The following is a 21324-nucleotide window of genomic DNA, read 5'->3' on the forward strand; positions in this document are numbered from 1 at the left end:
TACTTACCACTCACCGAGCTGTTGCAAAATACCAAGACAGCTTCGTACCAGCTCTGACTTGATCACAATTCTGAGGACAGCTAGTCACTCCAACAAAAAGCCAAGAAACGCATTCAGGCCACCCCGAAGCCCTTGTACTGGAGACAAGGCCACCTTCTGAGAAGTCACAGAGAAATCTGCCGACTTTAATGACTAGGAATTTGGAAGCAGAAATTCTGTACATGTGATATGGGGCAATTTGAGGACAGTTCTGTAAAAAGAAATGAAAAAGCAGCTAGACTGATTCTCTGTCTCTGGCAAGTGTGAGCAGTTACATGGAAACTCACTGAAGTGATCTTAACTGTAAGACAGATGGTATTTGTGCTTTAGATCACTGAAGGGGAACCAAACCTGGCGTTCTTTCCAATAAAGCACATATCTGCAATGGTACTTCTTAGTTACTGAGCTATGGCAGCATGATAGAAATGCTGTATCAGGAAAAGATAAAAAAGAGCTGATAAAGACCGAGAAAAATTATCCCTATGTCAAAGATGGAGATGAACTTCTAGCTATAGAAGACTGCTGAAATTAGTCTTACCAGGTGTGGTGGGTTAACCTTGGCTAACAGCCAAATGCCCACCCAGCTGCTCACTCAGTCCCCCTCCTCAGCAGGACAGAGGGGAGAAAATAGGATAAGGAAGCTCACATCTCAAGATACAGACAAGGGGATCGGTTACCAATTACCACCATGGGCAAAACATACTCAACACAGGGAAAATTTAATTTATGGGCAATAAAAATAGAATTGGGTAGTGAGAAACAAAAAAGCATTCAAAGCATTAAAACATCAAAGCAACACCTTGCCTCTTCTCTTTCCCAGGCTTAACTTCCCTCCTTTATTACAGACTCTTCTATCCACCACAACGCAAGTGACACAGAGGGACGGAGGGTGAGTAGTTATGGTCAGTGCATAACAGTTCCTTGCTGCCACTCCCTCCTCCTCATACTTTTCATAGAATCATATAATAGTGTGGGTTGGAAAGGACCTTTAAAGATCATCTAGTCTAACCCCCTTGCCATGGGCAGCAACACCTTTCACTAGATGAGGTTGTTCAAAGCCCCAGCCAACCTGATCTTGAACAATTCCTATGACGGGGCATCTACAACGTCTCTGGGCAACCTGTTCCAGTGTCTCATCAACCTTATCATAAAAAAATTCTTCCTTCCATCCAATCTAAACCTACCCTCTTTCAGTTTAAAAGGGTTGCCCCTTGCCCTGTCACCACAGGCCCTGGTAAAAAGTGTGTCTCTGTCTTTTTTAGAAGCCCTCTGTATATACTGAAAGGCCACAGCAAGATCTCCCCAGAGCCTTCTCTTCTCCAAGCTGAACTCAGCCTTTCCTCATAGGAGAGCTGTTCCAGCCTTCTGACCATTTTTGTGGCCCTCCTGTGGACCCACTGTAACAGGTCCATGCCTTTCCTCTGCTGAGAGCTCCAGAGCTGGATGCAGTATTCCAGGTAGGTGGTCATGAGAGCAGAGTAGAGGGGGAGAATCATCTCCCTCAACCTACTGGCCATGCTTTTTTTGATGCAGTCCAGGCTACAGTTTGCTTTCTGGGCTGCAAGTGCACATTTATAGAATCATAGAATGGTTTGAGTTGGAACCAACCTTTAAAGATCATCTAGTCCAACTCCCTTTAGAAAGCATTTTAAGGCTTGTTCGATTTCTCATGAAAGCAGAAATAATTGATACTTGAACTCTCAAGTTTTATTCACCTAATCATCTCACAGTATGCATCGTAACACATCTACTGGGCAATGCTGTTACACATGCACTATTATGTGAAGGCTGGATTGGACTGATTCTCTGCCCCAGTGACTGGTGCTTAAAGCCACTTGTGTCTTGTTCAGAGAAATACCTCTGAGGGACCAGCTCATATTAATCCTATCCCATAGGCAGATGAAATAGTAGGTCAATCTTCCTTGTTTTCTTCCCTTCCCTATTCCCTCCATCCAGGCTCACAATAATCTATTCCTCCTTTTGACTTCCTCTATCAACATACTTATTCTAACAATTGAAGACACTACCATCTGAGTACCAGTAGTTAACAATTCAAGATTCAAACCTCACCAGTGTTGTGCAGTAGAGGGCTGCTGTGCTTGTATGGAATAAATGTTGCTTTTCTTCCTTTTTCTTTTTTAAGTGGGTATCACAATTACACGCATAAAACCCTTTATAAAAATGTTAAGTCAAATACCTGAAAGACATTAGGGAAGAACATGCTTATAACTCCTTAGGCAACCTTAATTTTGCCCTTTTCCTATTATACTTAAATGTCGTAACATTCTTTAATTATAGGACTATGGGTTAAAACTCAGTTAAAAATGGGTCCATAATGGGTCAAGCAATCATAAAATGCATCATTCCCTAATTCTGAGCATTTGATTTCAGCATCTAAACAGTTTTTAACACTTTTTTTTTTTTTACATTTAATGAGATTCCATGAGGTTAGTTGAGAATCAGTCACAATTGTCACATCACTATTTTTCCCAGATAACCAATAAAATAAACATCACAGATGAACATTCTCCTTCATATTTGTGCTTGTAGTCTGCTTGTCAAGAGATGGAGGAAGGCTTTCAATCCATGGTTCAACACGGGCAAGTCTTAAATAATGCTAACAGATTTGAAAAAGAAAAAAAAAGCTGAAGTGTTCTTTCTTCTCTTAGCTCCCATTCAGTAAGGCAGAGGCTCCAGCATTGCTACACATAAGGTGCTCTGCTGGTCTCCCAGCTGCTCCTGGGTATCTGAGGTGCAGTTATGACTACTGCTCCTCCTGAAATTTGAGCTTGGCAAGAACGTACTTTCCTTTCAGACATGGATCACATTACAGTCACTCTTCTCACTCCATACTAAAAATTTCACTAAATTGAAAATTGGATTACACCTCTACTAACCAAACATTTCTGTTAGTAAGTGGACAACAGTACAGTATGCTAAGTGACAGTTTTCACAATAAGCACAGTACACTCCAGATGCCAGGTGAAGTTCACTGCACTGATTTTCAATTTAAAGCTGTAAAATAGTTTCTTGAATTGGCCATCTGCAAAATCCTCTCTCCCCCATATGTTACAATGGCAACTGCCAGCAGCAGACGCATTTCAGATAGTAATTCACTGATTAAAACTGTCAGGCTATTTTTCAATAAAGGCATGTCAGCTCTGGAATTAATTTCTCCTGGACCCATGGTCAAATACCTTATGCTTGTTGACTTCCATAACATGGGATATGGAATTGCAGAACAAAATGATCATGGTGTTTGGTGACAGGACAGTTTGAGGACCATAGGATATGGTAACTATCATTCTTTGAAGGTGCTCTATTTTGGGAAGCTGCAATACAGAAGAGAAGATGAACAAAGGAAGAGCTGAGCTGAAATCACGCTAGAATAGAAAACTGCTCCATTAGGATTTAGGTAATACGTTTTCTAAAGTATCCGTGCTAATTCTAGGGTACAGAATAGGTATCTGTAAAAAAGGTGGGAAAAAACAGCTTGGTGTTGGTAGTGATACCCCCCCTCCACACGCACACAAGTGCCAAACCTCTGAAACTTAGCAGCTCCGGGTCCTCAGGGAGCTACTGTTGCCGTAGCAACAGCTCTTTAAAACACAGAAAACAGGTCAGGTAGTTTCAAACTAACCACTGTTTCTAACATTGCTATTTTCCCCTGTAGTTTTGAATTAGCCCACCTCCGAGATGATCAGTGGGCTGTTGCCACAGTGTCATCAGCCAGCAGAGGAGAAAGTAAGGCTCTTGAGTTGCACAGGCCACGGGGATACTTAAGTTAACACTGGGTTTGGCCTCCTTCCACCTACCACTCCTTCTCCCAAATCCTCCAGAAATCCTCTTCAGAGGCATCAGCTCTTTTCTATCTCTTTTTCTCTACGAATACCCTTTACCCTGAAAACTGCTTGGGGCTTACATTTTTGGGGTTTTCGTTTTGTTCTTTAAATAAAGCGGCATTGAACAGTTTGGGAGTTAAATCCTGTAACTGCTAAGCATTAAGTGAAAGGGGCATTATTTGCCCAGAACATCATTCCTTCAAAAGGCTCTATGTTACAGCACCATTCAAAACATGCTGGCAGTTGTTGGAGAACTTGATGTAGGGAAAAACAATCCCCGTAAACCAGGTCTCTTTGAAACCCGTGACAAGGAAGTTAACCAGCTCATGCGGCAACAAGTGAAACAGCCAAGCACACAAACACCAAGCCACACTACGATCAACACGCTCCTACCAATTCCTCCTCTGTTCCTCCGAAGTGGCACTGATGGTGGGCTGCACACGGGTGCTCACATCTCAGTGAACCATTAGTCACAGACAAAATCCCGAAGGACAAACGTGAGTTTTGTTATTTTAATTTAATGTCTTCGTTACTTTAATTGAATCTGTCTGAACGTAGGCTTACTTACATAGGTCTCTTTATTGTGATTCGTAGTGGTTTTCTATTAGTGGAAACTCTTTAGAAAGATAGAAGTAGCAATGAAATTTTTAACTTCGCAAAAGCAAAACAACAAGCCCATTCCACCCTATACACACACATCACAAATACCATGGAAATATCACATTTATATCACTACGAACATTCTCAGGATAGTAGTTCTTGTCTTGAGGTGATTATCCATCTCTGTAGAGTGCATGTTCTTCTTGTGTGGATGGCATTTAGAACATGTGACTATAACTAACGGCAATCTTGAAGTAACAATCAATTTAAACTAAATGACCATTCTGTGAAACAGATAATCCAGTTGACACTGCAGAAAAAAATGCACCAAACAGTTGCACTAGAAGCACATAGAGAACTGCCTTCAAAAATATAAGCACCTCCTCCCAGTTCCAGTGGGACCAAAGCCGAAGGATGTCCCAGTAAGACAGCCTCCTCTTCCATTCACGCACTTAAAGTAATTCCCTATGCCAAAGAGCACAATCTTCAAAGAGGACACAATAAAAGAAAAGAGATGGTCATTTTGGGACAGATAATTTTTACTAGTAGAACTTTCTGGATCTAGAGAACTTTTTGGGGTGATGGGGAAGTATGGTCTGTAAGTGTCTTCAAAGAGCATTTTTTCCTCTATTCTTACTTGAAAGAATAATATTCAAATATAAAAAACAGCTAAATATATTGGGCTGTAGTGACACCATGAGGGAAAAAAAATTCAAACATGTTTTTAGAAAGTTCCACCTAGTTCACATCTACAAGCATTACAGCATGCTCATACACTATCACTGCAGTCATGGCTGCACAGTGTGCAAAGTTCCTGCTTCTCAGCTGACGACCTAACCTTGCCCATCATCCTAGTTTGCTGCAGTGCAAAGTAAAATATGTTGAATTCTTCAAAATTATTTAAGCTAACTTGTTTTAGTTCTCACTATGGCACACTAAAAATTGTCAGAGAAATACAGTCAGGGTTCTCAGCTGAGCATCAAGCAGCTTTTCAAACAGCTATGACTGTGCTACTGTACCTTTAGAGCCCTCCTACAGAGCAATTTTGTCCTGGTACCTCTTATTTAGGTTAAGAAAATTTTCTTACTAGTATTCTTAGATCTGTACAACTCCTACTGCCAACACAAACATAAGTGTAAGCAATACCAAGATCTTTAAGCAGATGCTAAATAAGCATTAATTCTTCAGGTATTTCTTTCATAAGAACTAGGCATACTTGCCCTAAACTAAGGAATACTGAGAGAAACAGTCTAAGCTGTGAAATTTCTAACTCTAAACCTAAATGCAGTTTCACATTTAGGCACACAAATGAAAATGTTTTCTTTAATAATCTGAGCAGCTAAACTTAATACCACTATCGGTAGGAGCTTTGCCACTGACTTTAGCAAGTATGAGATTAATCCTTTCTATAGAGAGCTTGTCAATAGCTGCAGTTTTATATATTGGGCTTGCATAGCTGTATTTTTTAATTGTTACTCATATAATATTATAAAAGAGGTATAAAAACTTGCCAAATTAATTTTATGGGTTTGTTGTATTCCCCCCAACCTGGGTGATTTTACATAGACTTTTTCACCTTTTTAGGTACTGGTGCTGTCCATGAGGCACACTTTTATCCAGACACAAACAACAGCAACGATGAATTTTAAAAAAAAAAAAAAAAAAAAAAAAAAAAAAAAAAAAAAAAATCAAGTTTCCAAGTTAGCTTACAGCTTTACACAGCACACATCTCTAGAAAAAGCCTCAACTTTTTCACCAAAAATAAAATGACTGGTGCATAGCAATGCTACAACTTCCAATCAACAAAAGTTAATGTGGGCTATAAGGCATTGATAGGCAGAGATCTAATGTAAAAGAATGTCATTTGGATCATTTTAATGTACACATTTCACACATTGTTAAAATACAAGCAAATGAGAATAATAGGCATATGAATATAGAGATACAGATTTTGCTTTCAAGTTTCATAGGAGTACCCTTTTATCTCTGAATTATACAAGTTATAAGAAAAGGAAATAAAATTTACACGTAAACCAAAATATTCTGGGCAATCCCTGGCTTTGGTAAATGTGTACTAAGTCAAATCTAATTAGGTATCTGAAGATATTAATTCAAAATAACAAAGTACTCCATGTATTATGTGCCCTCTGTTTGAAGTCAATGCCTTAATGCAGAAGTTTTTTCCTTCAAATTCTACCAGCTATTTGCAAACAAAAACCACACAGAATTTTTTCCATTCTTCATAAAGCACAACAGTATTAAATGTCAGCCATTTAATTTCCAGTATTTTGTTTATGAAATATTGTTAACATCTATGCTTAATATATAGTCTACACATGGTATTTATTGGCTGCCGATCAAAACATGAGGCACAGAAATCTAATACAAGCTTTTTGATTATTGAGAGTTAGCCACATGGACACTGAACTAATAAAAAATTCTGTTAAATTGCTAGAATCTCATCTGACAAGTTCTCATGTCCAGTAAAAATCAAAAAAAGCTAACCTGAAAAACACACCTGTGGTAGTAGACTGACCCTGGCGGGACACCAGGTGCCCACCAAAGCTGCTCTCAGCTGGACAAGGTAGAGAAAACATAACGAAAGGCTCATGGGTTGAGGTAAGGACAGAGAGAGATCAGTCACCAGTTACCCTCACAGGCAAAACAGACTCAACTTGGGGAAATCAGTTTAATTTATTATCTATCAAATCAGAGTAAGATAATGAGAAATAAACCCCAAATCTTAAAAATGCCTTCCCCCCACCCCTCCTGTCTTCCCAGGCTCAGCTTTACTCCTGATTTCTCTCCATCCTCCCCGTGAGCGGAACAGGGGGACGGGGAATGGGGGTTGTGGTCAGTTCACCACACATTGTCGCTGCCGCTCCTTCCTCCTCAGGGGAGGACTCCTCACCCTCTGCCCTGCTCCGGCGTGGGGTCCCTCCCATGGGAGACGGTCCTCCACGCACTTCTCTGGCATGGGTCCCTCCACGGGTGCCGTCCTTCAGGAACAGGCTGCTCCAGCTGAGTCCCCCGCAGGGTCACAAGTCCTGCCAGCAAACCTGCTCCAGCCTGGGCTCCTCTCTCCACAGGGATACAGGTCCTGCCAGGAGCCTGCTCCATCATGGTCACAGCCTCCTTCAGGCCATCCACCTGCAGTCCATGGAGGATGCCATGCCAGAGCAGGTAGATATCTGCTCCACTGTGGAGCTCCACGGGCTACAGGGGGACAGCCTGTTTCACCACGGTCTTAACCATGGGCTGCAGGGGAATCTCTGCTCCAGCACCTGGAGCACCTCCTCCCGCACTGACCTCGGTGTCTGCAGAGTTGTTTCACATATTTTCACTCCTCTCTCTCACTGCAGTTGCGCAGGGATTTTCTTCCCCCCTTCTGAAGACACTTATCCCAGAGGCACTACCATTGTCGCTGATGGGCTCAGCCTTGGCCAGCAGCAGGGCTGACCTGGAGCCGGCTGGCACTGGCTCTATTGGACATAGGCAAAGCTTCTAGCAGCTTCTCACAGAAGCCACCCTTTCAGCCCCCACAGCTACCAAAACCTTTGCCATGCAAACCCAATACAACACCCCATGTTCTTTACCAAACTATATTAATGAGGAAATCCTCTTTAAAACTGCAGAGTTACAAAAATTAACTAAAAACAGTCTTGCAAAATTCCAGTCGCCCACTCTCCTGAGGCAAGTTTTATTTTTACTTCTTTTCATTAATCATCATAGCAAAGAGTAGGAGAACAGATTTTGTTTCTCAGTGGTAAATTTGCATGATACTGTCATAGAGATGATTTCAAAAAATTCTGCTGAAACCCTGAAGTAGAACACACACCTCTGTGTCAGCACTTGCTTTGGGAATCAGACATTACACACAAAGGTGTGGTACGCCGTCTTGACGTTAACAGTTATTCATGCAACATGGAAACTATTCGGATTAAATATCTTGCCCCCACCCCACTCTTTTTTTGTAAGAGAAAACAGAATAGAGAGACCTGAAACTGAATTGGTTTGATGGACAAAAAAGGATCGTCTAAAACTTGTCCGGCCAAAACTATTTTTTCCAAGTATTTCAAGGCTCTTTCTAGGCTATACACATTACTTAGCTATTACACAATGATCTCAAAGAGGTATATTAGTACAGACAACTGGTTACTAAGGTAACAAGATGTTACTTTAAACCAGCGGCGCTGCCCCAGCTCATCAACTTCACTTATTTCTTTCCTTTGTTCTCCTTAAACTATGCACAAATTACAGACCTGCTCTATAACTGAATATATACACTTCAGTCTATCTATTTGAGCTAATGAGGGAAAAAAAAAAGAGGGGGGGGGGTTAGATGATGCAAGCATTGAAACTCTTCGGAGTGAAATAGTTTCATTCCTAACTCTATACTAAGAATTTGAAGGTTGCCTGAAAAATAAGTTTTGAAGCGTCTTCTCACTAGAAAATAGTTTGTAATTAAAAAAATACATTACACATTGAAACTATGTGACATGACACAGTAAGACAGCAGGGATGAAAACTTTCAGGAGAGAAAGCATGGTTAAGTTCTATTGACTGAACCTTGGCTGAATTTTTCCAGAGGCAGACTCATGTTTGGAAATAATAGTTGACTGTTAATTGTAAAAATTGTCAAGGTTACCCAAGGTCTAGCTCCTCCAAAATACTGATGCTCCTAATAAACAAATGAAGTATGTCACTACCTTTGAGAACTTGAGCTTGTAAGACCTATGTGTTCTCAACGTCTTTTATGACTACAAACATCAGCCATCAGCAGTAGCTTAAAAAGCCATAGGAAATAATGCCGTCAAAACCATTTACAGAAGGTGGTCATCTACAACAATCCTCTGCTCCAAGTGGGATCAACTCCACCAAAACTACTCCTAATGCGTTTAACCAGGTCTTTAACACTCGCAGCAATGGAAACTTCTGCGAGTTTCGCAGCAATGGAAACTTCTTGCCTTCAGAAAGGCAAGCTTTCTGAGGCAAGCTGCTCAGAAAGCAGACATAGGCAAAACCCTCTGAGGCAAGCTGCTGTCATACGTTGTTATCCTATTAGACATTCTTTTTGCTATCTAACTTCAAATAAATCGGTGTAATTCAAGCCTAAGTTCTTGTCTTATCTTCAGAAGACATGACTGTTCTAACAAAGATTTTTGGATTAGAAGGGTGTTTTCTGTGCTCTTTCAGCACACAAAATTCATATAATCTTTGTCAGATGGCACAATTTGCCTTCTAAAACCGCAAAAGTACAGCACTGTCACTGGCATGACAGACTCAGCGATCAGAGTAACAGCTTTAAAATAATCCTACAATTTAAGATAAACAGAAAAGATTGATTCTGTTTACAGCCTAAACAATTTAGTTATATTTAAGACCAAATTACTAGACTTAATTTTCAGTTCTTTGCTTCTGTAATAATAGGGGAAGGGACATATTCAAAGAGAAAGGATCCTATATTCAGTACCAGTTGGAGAAACACTCTGCTCAGGTAGTGTATTCCCCCACTCTCTGCAAGAAAAATAATTCTCCTTTTGTGGTCAGAATATACAAACATGATTTAGTTAAATCAGTCAGTATTTGACTTGCAGAGTTTAAAAAAAAAAGTGTAATAGGTTGGTTCGTTCTCTTTGCCTAATGAAAAAAAAAAATCCAAACTAAAATAAATTTTTAGTTTACATATCAGACTGGCACAACCTCCCCTACTGCCTGCCTGAGCAGTTGCACGATAAGCCTAACAAATCACGGCCATGACCTGCAAACCATCCACAGTGGATTCCCAACACGAGTATCTCTCCCACTGAATTACCCCCACAGCTTTCATTTTTTTGAATAACCAACCAACACACAAGAAACTTCTGTACCAGACATCTGTTATAAGTGGTACAGAAAACCTCCAGTGCTGAGGTTCACTGTCCTCACAAAATGAGCTAGATAAAGCATATTCTAGTAATTATATTTATTTTACAGTCTCTCCTCTGTTAGCCATGTCTAAACTGAAATAAATGACATTCTGCATGCAGACTGTCAACACCAATAATACTTCTGTTTATCTCTCATGCATATGGCCCATGCAAACCCAGAAACCTAAGTTTCATATTTGCTTAGGTAAGAAAACATTCTTCCTGTCAGCATCTGTAAATGCTTCATGATATTCAAGCAACTAATTAAAAACAAAGCAAAACCAATATATGTTAACACTCCATTTAAAATTTTCGAATTACTTAGAGGAGAATCTGAAATGATTGAAAATACATCAAATACATTCATTCCCATTCGTGAGAAAGAAGACTTTACCAAACAAACTCATCTGCTGCTTAAAATAAAATCAGAATAAACCCAGCCAAGGTTTTGGACAAAGAAGTATTTCCAATGAAGCTAACTCAGCCTAGTTTTATTACTGAAGTTTTAATAAAATTCTATATGGTCTTCAGTCATTTTATGGTATTTACTTTTTTACCAAATTAGTTAACATTTATAAACTGAAGGGCTCAGTATCTGCAATACTACTATTTCTAATACTAATAGTACTTCTATACTACTATTTCTATACTAATCATAATGATTATTTTCTAATGCATTTGTTCTGCTTGAAACACAGGAAAATATTCTGACTAGTTTCTGTAACAGATGGCTCTTTAAATTTTTGTTGCTACTCCAGAATCTTTAAGTCACCCAAAATGCATTTACTTAAACATGATACTGCAGTTACTGCAAAACGTGATCTACATGTTCACTGTTTAATATTTAACAATCTGGATACCATTCCTCTTTGGAAATAATTCTACTAAAGACAGAAATCATTACCCTAGCACTGCTATAATAAATAATTTGCCTTTTTACATTTTATCGTCTCGTAACAAAAAGTAAATCACTCATTTAAAATTAAATAATATATTCAATGAGTGCAAATGATGTTTTGCAACTAATTCTGACTAATGTTAGTTCACAGGTTATCATCAATTAGATACCACTTCACTGCAGTTCACGTAAATCCTTTGTTAACATTGTGTCCCACACTAACACACATTACTAAGGGGCAGAAGGATTTACAGAGCAATTTTACACATTAATGAGATGTAAAATGTCATGATACAGTAAAAATGTAAGCAGCAGGTTATTTAACACACAGCACATCAATCTAGCAAGCTCAGATTTACCTGTTTTTCCCCGCATGGTAAAAATTTCAAGTACTTCTTGATTATTAGAAGTTCACCTTTTGGGTGAAAACTCTCTTCTATAATGCCCATAAAAATGTGATAAATGCTACACAAAATATCACAAAATCTTCAACTGTGAAAGACAAAAATAAATTTGAGCATGCTGCTTCAACAACACCTTGCAGTTATACTGCCCATTTAATGCACGGCTCTCTCAAGCACCTACGTACCTCATGGAAAACATTCACCATGGAAAGAACAAAGCTATCATAATAGCAACATGGTCATATGAATACATAATACCTATAAAAAACCAATTCTTCTTAAAAGGACCAGTCACTTAGATGGTTGAAACAAACACATCATTTGCTCTAATTCAGCACACTGAATCAAACTGCGAACTTGTGAGCTGAGAGTAAAAGTTGGGCCTTTAAACAGTTAAGCCTCATTATCAAAAGCTGCTTGTACCATGCATGATTAACATTTCTATGAACCCATATACTATATAGCTTTACCACATCTTTACTTATTCAAGGACATTATGCTGCTTTTCTTCACAATGAGTAGTATCGTGTTGATTAGACTTACTGGCATCAAGGTTTTGCTGTGAATAAAGCATCACTTAACCCCAAGTAAAACTGACAGAATTAGGGTTAAAAATATTGCTTTTAAAAATATTTTGCCATCTGCCGCATGGCCCTTAAAAATAATGAAAATGTGTAGAAGAACCACTATAGTCTGATAGTATTCATTGAAAAAGAAAATCCATAGTGATCCTTGAGTGTGAAATACATATTAAAAGTTTAATATAAAAGCTGAAGTTTGAATAAAAACTCGTTAGGCTTTGTAAGATTTGTATCCAATCAGAGCTTCCACACTTCCATTTCAAAGGCTGAAGTGGAAAAACCAAAACATTTACAAGTACTTCCCCAGAAATACATTTCCCTAAGATTCACCAATATAAAAACCCAATACTTCTGGTTTTCAGAATTTATCATAAGACCACAAAAATAGACAACAAAATAACTGACAACAAAAACACCCAACTCTAAAAATTCCTAGTCACAGAAAAGACAATACCGAAAAACATTTGGGGTTGTTTGTTTGTTTGTTTTTTAAAAAAACAAGAAGAAATGTAGTATAAAAACCCCAAACACCTCTTGTGCACGAAAAACAGCACCTTAGTCCCGAGACATACATAACAGAGTAAATTTAGAATAATGCAATATTCACTGTGACTATAAAGTACCAGAATGAAGTCTAGTTAAAACTTATTTGCAATATACCTGATTCAATACAATGTAAAATTTGAAGGTCTGCAGTGGCAATTTTTTCTTCCTCATCAATTCGTGGAACATTACATCAATAACCACCAGAGATTGATCGCAGAACTGAAGGTCCGCAGGACCAAGTCAGAAATGGATCTCAAATTCCCATATGGCATTAGTGAAAAAGAAGTAAGATCAGCTTTTGAATTTCAAAACAGATGTACTTCAATGGTGAAAAACAAAGCATAAATGTGTACTTACAGAAGAAAAAATTCTGCTAAAATTACTTTTTTTAAAACTCAGATTGATGACCAAAGCATCTTATTTTCTTGGAAAAGTCTTTGATTTCTATTTTCATTGGCAAGGAGGTTTTAAAACATTTATGTGAGGGCAGAAAACTATGCCCATATAAAAACTTTCAATCCAAATGTAGTGCTAAGTTCATTTGGCATTATTTTATACATTCAGTTATCCACCTTATGACAAAAGTTTCCTGTATAATTTATTTACATTATCTAAAAACATCAGCAAGTAAGACTAACTGCTGTATCTGCATTACACATATTTGTACATTTAAACAAATAAAATAACTATGTATTGTTTTATCAAACAGTAAAATATACTAGGAATAGGATAAAATATCACTGCGATCTAAAGCAAGTATACCATTTGGCCACAAGAACTAGCTCCCAATTCTGCAGGTCTCACCTTCTGCATAGAAATAAGCAAACTGATTAGTTGCAGGGATTTATAAGGATTGTTTTTTCTTCCTTCTCCCTCCCACCTCAGCGGCATTTCTGCTTCTCTAGTTTATGCTGTAACAGACACATATACTAATAAACTTCTAAGTCGTTCCAGCCGAACACTTGAATATCTCTTTTTAGCATGGCTCTATCATGCTGCCCTGGCTCAGAAGTGAAGCGCTTATTGGCTGCCAGCACCAACACGCTATGTACGGCTTACAAGGGTATATGGGTAAGTAAGAATAACGGTATCCTTCAGCAAATGAGTTTGGCAACCTCCAACTTTCAGAGCATTGCTCCTCTTCTACATAGAAAGCTGGAGTACTGTTAGAGTATACTAGCATTAAGTTAGATTTTGATCATTTATATTTCAGTTCTAGGGTGTCAATCCCTTCTTTAAATAAAATCATTATTGTCAGCATTTACTGTTAGGATCCCTTTCTAGATCCCCTTAAGGCTAATTCCAATCAAAATAGACTGAAATTATTTAGTACAAAAAGTTTCCATTATTTATCCCTTTCATGAATCATTTAAAGACTTCATGTCAGCAACTGAAAAACATTCATGCTGATCTCACAAAGAGTAGACAATATATTATGCATGCTGCCCACTGATTTATCCTTTCAGAAAGTCTCTTGCAAGCCACTTACCAATACTGCCACTCGCTGTCTAAAATATAAATAGAAGTGCTTCTAGAAGATATGTAAATAAATAATAATTGCCTATGGTACAGCAGGCTGTACAACCAATATCCTGTGTGACATCAGCTGGTACCAGATGCTTCATGGAAATGTATTCTTGAGTGGACTACACTGAAGCAGCCCATCCATTATTGAAGAGTCTTCCTAAACTCTTTCTTAGGCTGGCTTACCTTAAGCATGGCTTTCGTCATGCTAAAATTCTACACACACACACACACCCCCCCATCTACACACATTGCCCATGCACATAGCTATTCACTTTTTTTTAAAATCCTATTTGGTCTTCAATCAGAGTAATTTTGTAGCAACAAGCTTCACAATGCTGCCTTTTTTAAGAAGTCAAGGACAAACTGCACATCACGTAACTTCCAGGAGACACTGAACAGGTTGCCCAGACAAGTTGTGGATGCCCCATCATTGGAAGTGTTCAAGGTCAGGCTGGACAGGGCTTTGAGCAACTAGGGAAAGGTGTCCCTGCCCATGGCAGGGAAGCTGGACTGGATGACATTTAAAAGTCCCTTCCAACCCAAACCATTCTATGATCCTATGATTATGAAGTCTTTGACTTGCCAGGCTAGGACCACTAGCAAGGTTTGCCTACACACAGAGAACAGTTTCTGAAGATCAGAACTCCTCAGGTTTGGTTGCAAGAGAAATTCTTATTTCAAGGAGGCAATTTCATATATACAAGCAATGTCAGCAAGTTCCACAGGATTATCCATGTGTGAATTATTCATGAATAAGCACTTACAGAATTAAGATCTTAGCATTTACAAGAAGAATCATTTTCACTTGCATTTCTTAACAAGCAATGGAAAAGATAGAATGAATTTTAAATTGTTCCAAGGACAATTTTATTGCCACTCTAATAACCCCACTTAAATAACGGCCAGTTTTTTCCAATGAATAGTGCAAATAATTATTTTGTTAGTCAGTTATCAGAATGATGACTATTGCATTTTATGGTCAAAGCCTAAACAAACCCCACCCAAACCAAAATCTAACTTAAAACTCTCCAGCAGCAATAACTGGTAGTGTGCTATTTAACTGGCTTTACTCCAACAGCTTAAATTTAAGAGTCAGCTTTATGTAGAAATGCAGTAAGTGAAATCAGGGAAAAAAAATCCCACACCTACAGCTGTCACCTAAAATTAAACACAACATTTTTCTCCAAATCCCAAGTGTACTTTCAAAAAGGTGCCATGTAATCATATTTAGCTACTGCACTACAGTTAAGAACATGTTTAATCTACAACAGATAAATGAAATTCTTCCATTCAACATGTTGAAAAAATGAACAAACGGAAAAACTAGGTATAATTATGTACAAGTCTTGAAACAGTAATTACTTTACTTTCAAAAGCAACCTATAACTTAGGAACATTTTCTTTTTGCCCTGTTCCAATTTGCAACATAGGCAAAAATAAATAAACTACACTTATTTTGGAGGCACAAAAACACCACCCTAAAATAGACAGCCTGGTGCTAGATAGAATAATTCTATGCAGAGATGTGCACTACTGGAATAGTATCAACAAGCTGGCTTGTTCAAAACAGTAGGTGATCTTAACCATCTCCAAGGAGATTGATTAAATGGCTCCAATCCAGTTTAAAATGCTTATTTTACTGAGAAACTCAAACAAACATGACAACACTATTCCATGCCTGTAGCAATTTTTTTTTTAATAGAACTGAGTCAAATTTTAAAGATGTTACAACATAAATTATAAAGAACCAAAAATACTCCAAAAAATAAAAAGTAGTTACAAAGTAGTATATTCGTAACGTCACATACCACTCCTCATTAAAAAGGTCTTGTGTCAAGCAAATGTACTTATACCAGGGTGAGGCATTAAGATTAGATAATTGGACAGTATTCTTGAAAGTTTACTTATTTTACTTGTATTAACATAGTTACAGAAAGGGATTAACTATTTTTGGCACATATAAAATAAACCACATACAAGAAAGTAAACAATAAAAATGTACTTACGAAATCAAAGTCTCCATCTTGAGGGACTTTCCAGTTATCAGGGAAAACGTTTTTGGATATGTGGTAAGGTTCATGCATGTTCTGATTACAGTTTTCAGGGCTTTTATTCTTGGAATCTTGTTTATCAAAGTAGTCCATGAAAGAAGGCCTTTGAACTTGCGGTGAAGTAGCATTTCCTTAGTTGAGAAAAAAAGAAAAAAGTTAAAACTATTTAAAGACTTACTGCACTATAAAATAAACTCCATTTATTAATTTTCTTGGATTTTACAGAAATTAATAGTCGTCCGTACGTGGTGCAAGCCTCCATTTGTCCCCTGAGGACCTTTGGCATAAAAACTCATAGCCGAAGAATGATATTTTTGTAGCAAGATACAATGTGGAGAAATGTTCAAGCCATTTCAGAGTTGCACACACGAGTAATATTAGAAGTTACTTCATGTGATATCTATTTGTTGTTATAGAGACTGAATAACACAAGGTGCTAAGCATCCCTTTGGGTGCTGAACGTCCCTAACTTCAAGGCCTGGTCCACAGGCACTTGTAGCAAAGCAACAGAGTTCCATCAGTTTACCTAAAGGTGCGATTTAAAAAAATATTTAGAAAAAGAACTCGCAAAAACACACCTGCACAAACTGTGTCTAGACACTGCTTAATTGAATTCATTGCCAATGAGGATTCTCCACAAATTATGGGATCACACTCTACAGATGGCTGCAAAGCACCCTGTCTCCATGGTCTGGAAACCCTGCAGGATTTTTGTCACCATCTATGTGGCTGCAAAAGCTTTACGAAGCAATTGAGATCAGCCTGAACTCCGGTTCCATTATCCTTTTCATGAAACTAAATGTAAAAAAAATTTAGCTACAATCCTAAACGACTGAAATTTGTTTTCAGTTGTGGTATTTCAAAGCAAGTTCTTTCCTAAATAGAATAGTAAATAAAACATAAGAAATGCTTTAGTAGTTCTACATAACTGTCACCTCAGAGACTATAATCTGCGTAGCATTGACTAATGAAACATGTACTTGCTTGCAGTGTAACACATTGTACATGGAGAAATGTGAAATACATGTGAAACAGGATGAGATATAAATAACCAAGCTAAAACAAAAACCCAACCAAACAAAAACAACCAACCACAGGTAGAACTATACTCTTTCATTATAAGCATAAAAAAACAATTAGGAATTTTTATTTGAACTATTTTATTTAACAAGTGAAAAGGAAAACCACTGGAAATATCTTTTGAGCTTGTGTTTAACCTGATTATTAGGACTTGCTGATCTTCATATCTGGCTTTACACTTGTTTTTATTAATTCACTAAGTGGCTTTTTTGTTCCCTTCCTCTTTCACCTCTTATTTTCATCATCTCTTCCTGTGGTAACCCCTTCCCTCTGTCTCAATTGTTTTTTTAATTCATTCTAATTTTGTTGCATGGCTAATAGTGGCCTATTTTTTTCATCAATGCTTATTTTTGTACCACCATCTTTTATAGCATATTGACTTGTTCTTTTCTTTCTGCTTTTTCTACATCATTCTGTTCTAGTAAGATTTCTTCTGGCTTTTTGAATGGGGTGGTCTACTGTCTTGCTTATGCTCTAGGCTTTACTGCACTTGACTCCAGCTGCTGCTTCTTCAGCTCCATGATGATTCCTCAATTCAGCCTGCCATGTTTCCATACACACCTCCTCCTTGCCACATTTTTTCAGCCTGTTTTTCTCTCAGTTGTTGCCATGTTCTTTTCTAATGCCAGATCATAGTCATTTCTAGTTATCATCTTTTAATTAATGGCAACTACAACCATAAAAAATACCACAAACATTCAGTGAACTAAACTCCAGGTTGAATTTAACAGACCACATAAAAGATATCTCTTCCCCAGAATCTCCCAAGTTTGCCCCCACTGAACTCAAGATCACTTGAATGAGGTTTCTGGATCTCTTCAGTCTGAGACTGAGGAAGGGATGAGACATAAACATCAGGGATGCCAAATAACTACAGAAATAAGCACTGAAGGGCAAAAATGGAAGAATCTAAACTTTAGCAAAGCAGAAATTTAGAAAACAGATCCAAGAGAAGGTAGTAGTATGAAGGGGGTGGAATTAAAAACAGAAATACAATGCGTTTTCTTAATACAAACTTTTTATTACTTGCTGATAGCTGCCCAAAAACCCTGAAACTATTTGTACCAAAAAGATAGGACACCACATTGCTGGCCTTTCACAACCAATATTTCTCTTCTGCTGAGACGGCTGTACTTATGTTTCATCCTTGAGACATACTTATAAACCAGAAGATTACCAGTGTCTCTGTTAGAAACTCTAAAGTACCAAAATGTTGGCCCATTACAGGTAAGATAGTCTCCCTCCTCTCATGTAACAGAAAATACTAAAGATTTTCCAAGCACTGTTCTTAAGTTTTAGAGTTATTTATAAATATCTTCCTTATATATGTAATAGAAGACTGCCTACATATGTAAAACAAACCAGTCCCTCCAAATTCCTTGCTATTGAAAGAGTATTAAGGACAGTGGGTCAACAGGCCTGAAATTACACCAAAATGAGCAAAGCACATTTATTTTACACTTTGAGACCTTGCTCTATTTGTTTTGATAAATAAGAATTTAGGAGTCACTTCTGATTCTGATTTAGTAAACAGTTGGTTCACTCATTTAAAAGGACAAGAGCTGCTTTCCTTCACTGCAAATATAAAAACTCACACAAAAAACTAGAAATATTATGCCTGCAAAACAATGGGACCAGAGGTGTTTTAAGGTTTGTTTTTTCCCCAATATAAAAAAATGAAGCATTTACTTAATTTTTTTATTATTTTATTTTTACAAATAATTAAATTTAAAAAGAGGTTAGCTAGAGATCTAAGAAGAGTCTAACACAAACAAGTTTAGTTAATATTTCATGTAAAATAGGATAGGTTGACACCTAGTAGTTCAAAGGCCCTGTGAAGGCTCCTACCTCTTTCATATTGACTTTACAAAACACTCAGGCTCTTTATGCCACAGTAAACTGATGTACGTAGCATTTTTTTCCAAAATGTAAGGTTATTAGAAGATCATTTTGGAAGGGAAGCACTTTTTCTAACTTTCATGAACAACCGAGTAACATACGTTGTCAACTGTCTTTCAAGAACTAGGAAATTTAGAAGGACAATACATAAAAGATTCCTTTAAGGACAATTAATTCATGCAACTATCCTGTAAGTTATTTTTTACACAAACTATATATTTGCCACAAAAAATCTGCAGCACAATCAGTATCATTCCACACTTGCACTGAAAACCTATTGTGCAACAGACTGTTCCGTTCTAGGAGGACTCAGATTTTCCAGTTCTTCTGATCTTAGTTTGCTCTTCAACAAGAGATGATCATGTTTAAAAGTGCTTGCCATAGTTTCAACACTTAAGAGCATCAGTCTCTTTTCAATCATCCCTACACTTGCCCACTCCAGGACTTCAAGATGGCTTTGGGAAGAAAGTCACAATAAAAACAGCAGTCTGAGAAACGGCTGGCAAGCCAGGGAATGCAGAGACCACCATGAACGCTGAAAACATATGTTCTACCTCAGCAATACCCCTGACAGGAATACAGCCGGTGCAGATGTCCCCAAATAGTTACCAAAGAGAATTTCTTCCAAAAAGTATGCTGGATAAAAAGAATGAGGCAATGACATAACACAACACCAACTCTAGTACACTGTTTCAAAAACATATCGTAACTAAAATAAATAAATCTAAACGCACATTTGAAAAGGAGGAATGCACATTCCATTCTAATGCATGTTTCGATCAAATTCAACTGATGTTATCTATAAATAAAAATGCTTTTGCAGTGATGTATTTCCAACAGAAGAGTGTTCTATTAATACTAAATTGTTTTTAAAACTGTTTAAAAGTTCTGTTGTTAGTTGTTAAGTTTCTGTACTCTGTGTTGGGCTGAGCCGCAGGTACACTGCCCCATGGTGGTCTGGCTAACTCAGGGCCAGCTTGTTGGCAAAAAACACGCTTGCCTTACTTCAACAGGTAGAACTCATCTCTCCGCAACAATCCCTGATCCTCAAAAAGGGCTCCATGGTCATAAAAGTCAAACCTCTGTCAACAACACTACAGGCACAACCAAGTGTTGACCCATACACAGGATCCATCCGCTCGTCCAAGGCTTTCCCTTTCCCACCATGATCAAGAACATTCTCACAACCCTGGAGTTACTCTTGAGGTCACTCTTAAGGTCTCCTCTGGCAGTATCATTGGCACATGCCCTCATGGATGGGCAGCAGGAGACAATAGTCTAATCACTGGACAAGCCCTGGTAGTCTTTCAACGCTGTGGGACTAGGCCCTGGGCAAGAAAAAACCTTTCCTAGATAGCAAGCAAAGTCAGCAGATAAGGGCATCCATTTGCTACAGAAGTGAGTCTCCTGCTACAATTTCCTGGGACAGGGCAGGTGGTGGTGGTGGTATTTTGTTTGGGTTTTGGGGGTTTTTTTGGTTTGTTTTTGGGGTTTTTTTTAACAATTGGTTATAGAAAGTCTCTAAGCCTTTCTCTCGTTCCATTACTCTACCAGGGCACTGAACCTCTTCCACAGCTGCAAATCTGCAAAAGAAAGCTTTCTTCCTTTTGCCAAAAGCAACAAATTTCCACAGCCTTCCCCCCATCTTGGGGGTCTCCATCTGCCACTTAATTGGGGAACACTTCCAGCTGCTGCCTCTTCGGTGAAGTTAGAGGATCAAGTTCTCCTGTCTGCAGTGCTTCTGTGAAGATCCTGTCAGTATTTTTATTCCCTCAAAATATGTTGCTTTGTCACTATTTGAGAAGCTGTATTGCAATCAGCTTTTAGCCTTCTTCGGACTATCACCTCTACTACAAAGGCTACAGCAGCTTACACAACAACACATACTACTTCGGCTTTATATTTCATACATTCCTACCATTACTTTCTCACCACACAAGGTGGCCTA

The 21324-nt window shown here is 38.1% G+C and overlaps 1 protein-coding gene across 1 annotated transcript in view; it reads right to left on the reverse strand.

The window, feature by feature from the left end:
- STK3 (serine/threonine kinase 3) overlaps positions 1-21324 on the reverse strand; it is a gene marked incomplete at its 5' end in the record, with an annotated part of 103444 nt that overhangs the window by 27965 nt on the left and 54155 nt on the right. Inside the window, one exon of the mRNA XM_010281434.1 lies at positions 16353-16528. Coding sequence (XP_010279736.1) covers positions 16353-16528 — 176 coding nt within the window. The remainder of the gene's footprint in view (positions 1-16352; positions 16529-21324) is intronic.

This window comes from Phaethon lepturus, unplaced genomic scaffold (genome assembly GCF_000687285.1).
Source record: "Phaethon lepturus isolate BGI_N335 unplaced genomic scaffold, ASM68728v1 scaffold7442, whole genome shotgun sequence".
NCBI classification, from domain to species: Eukaryota; Metazoa; Chordata; class Aves; order Phaethontiformes; family Phaethontidae; genus Phaethon; species Phaethon lepturus.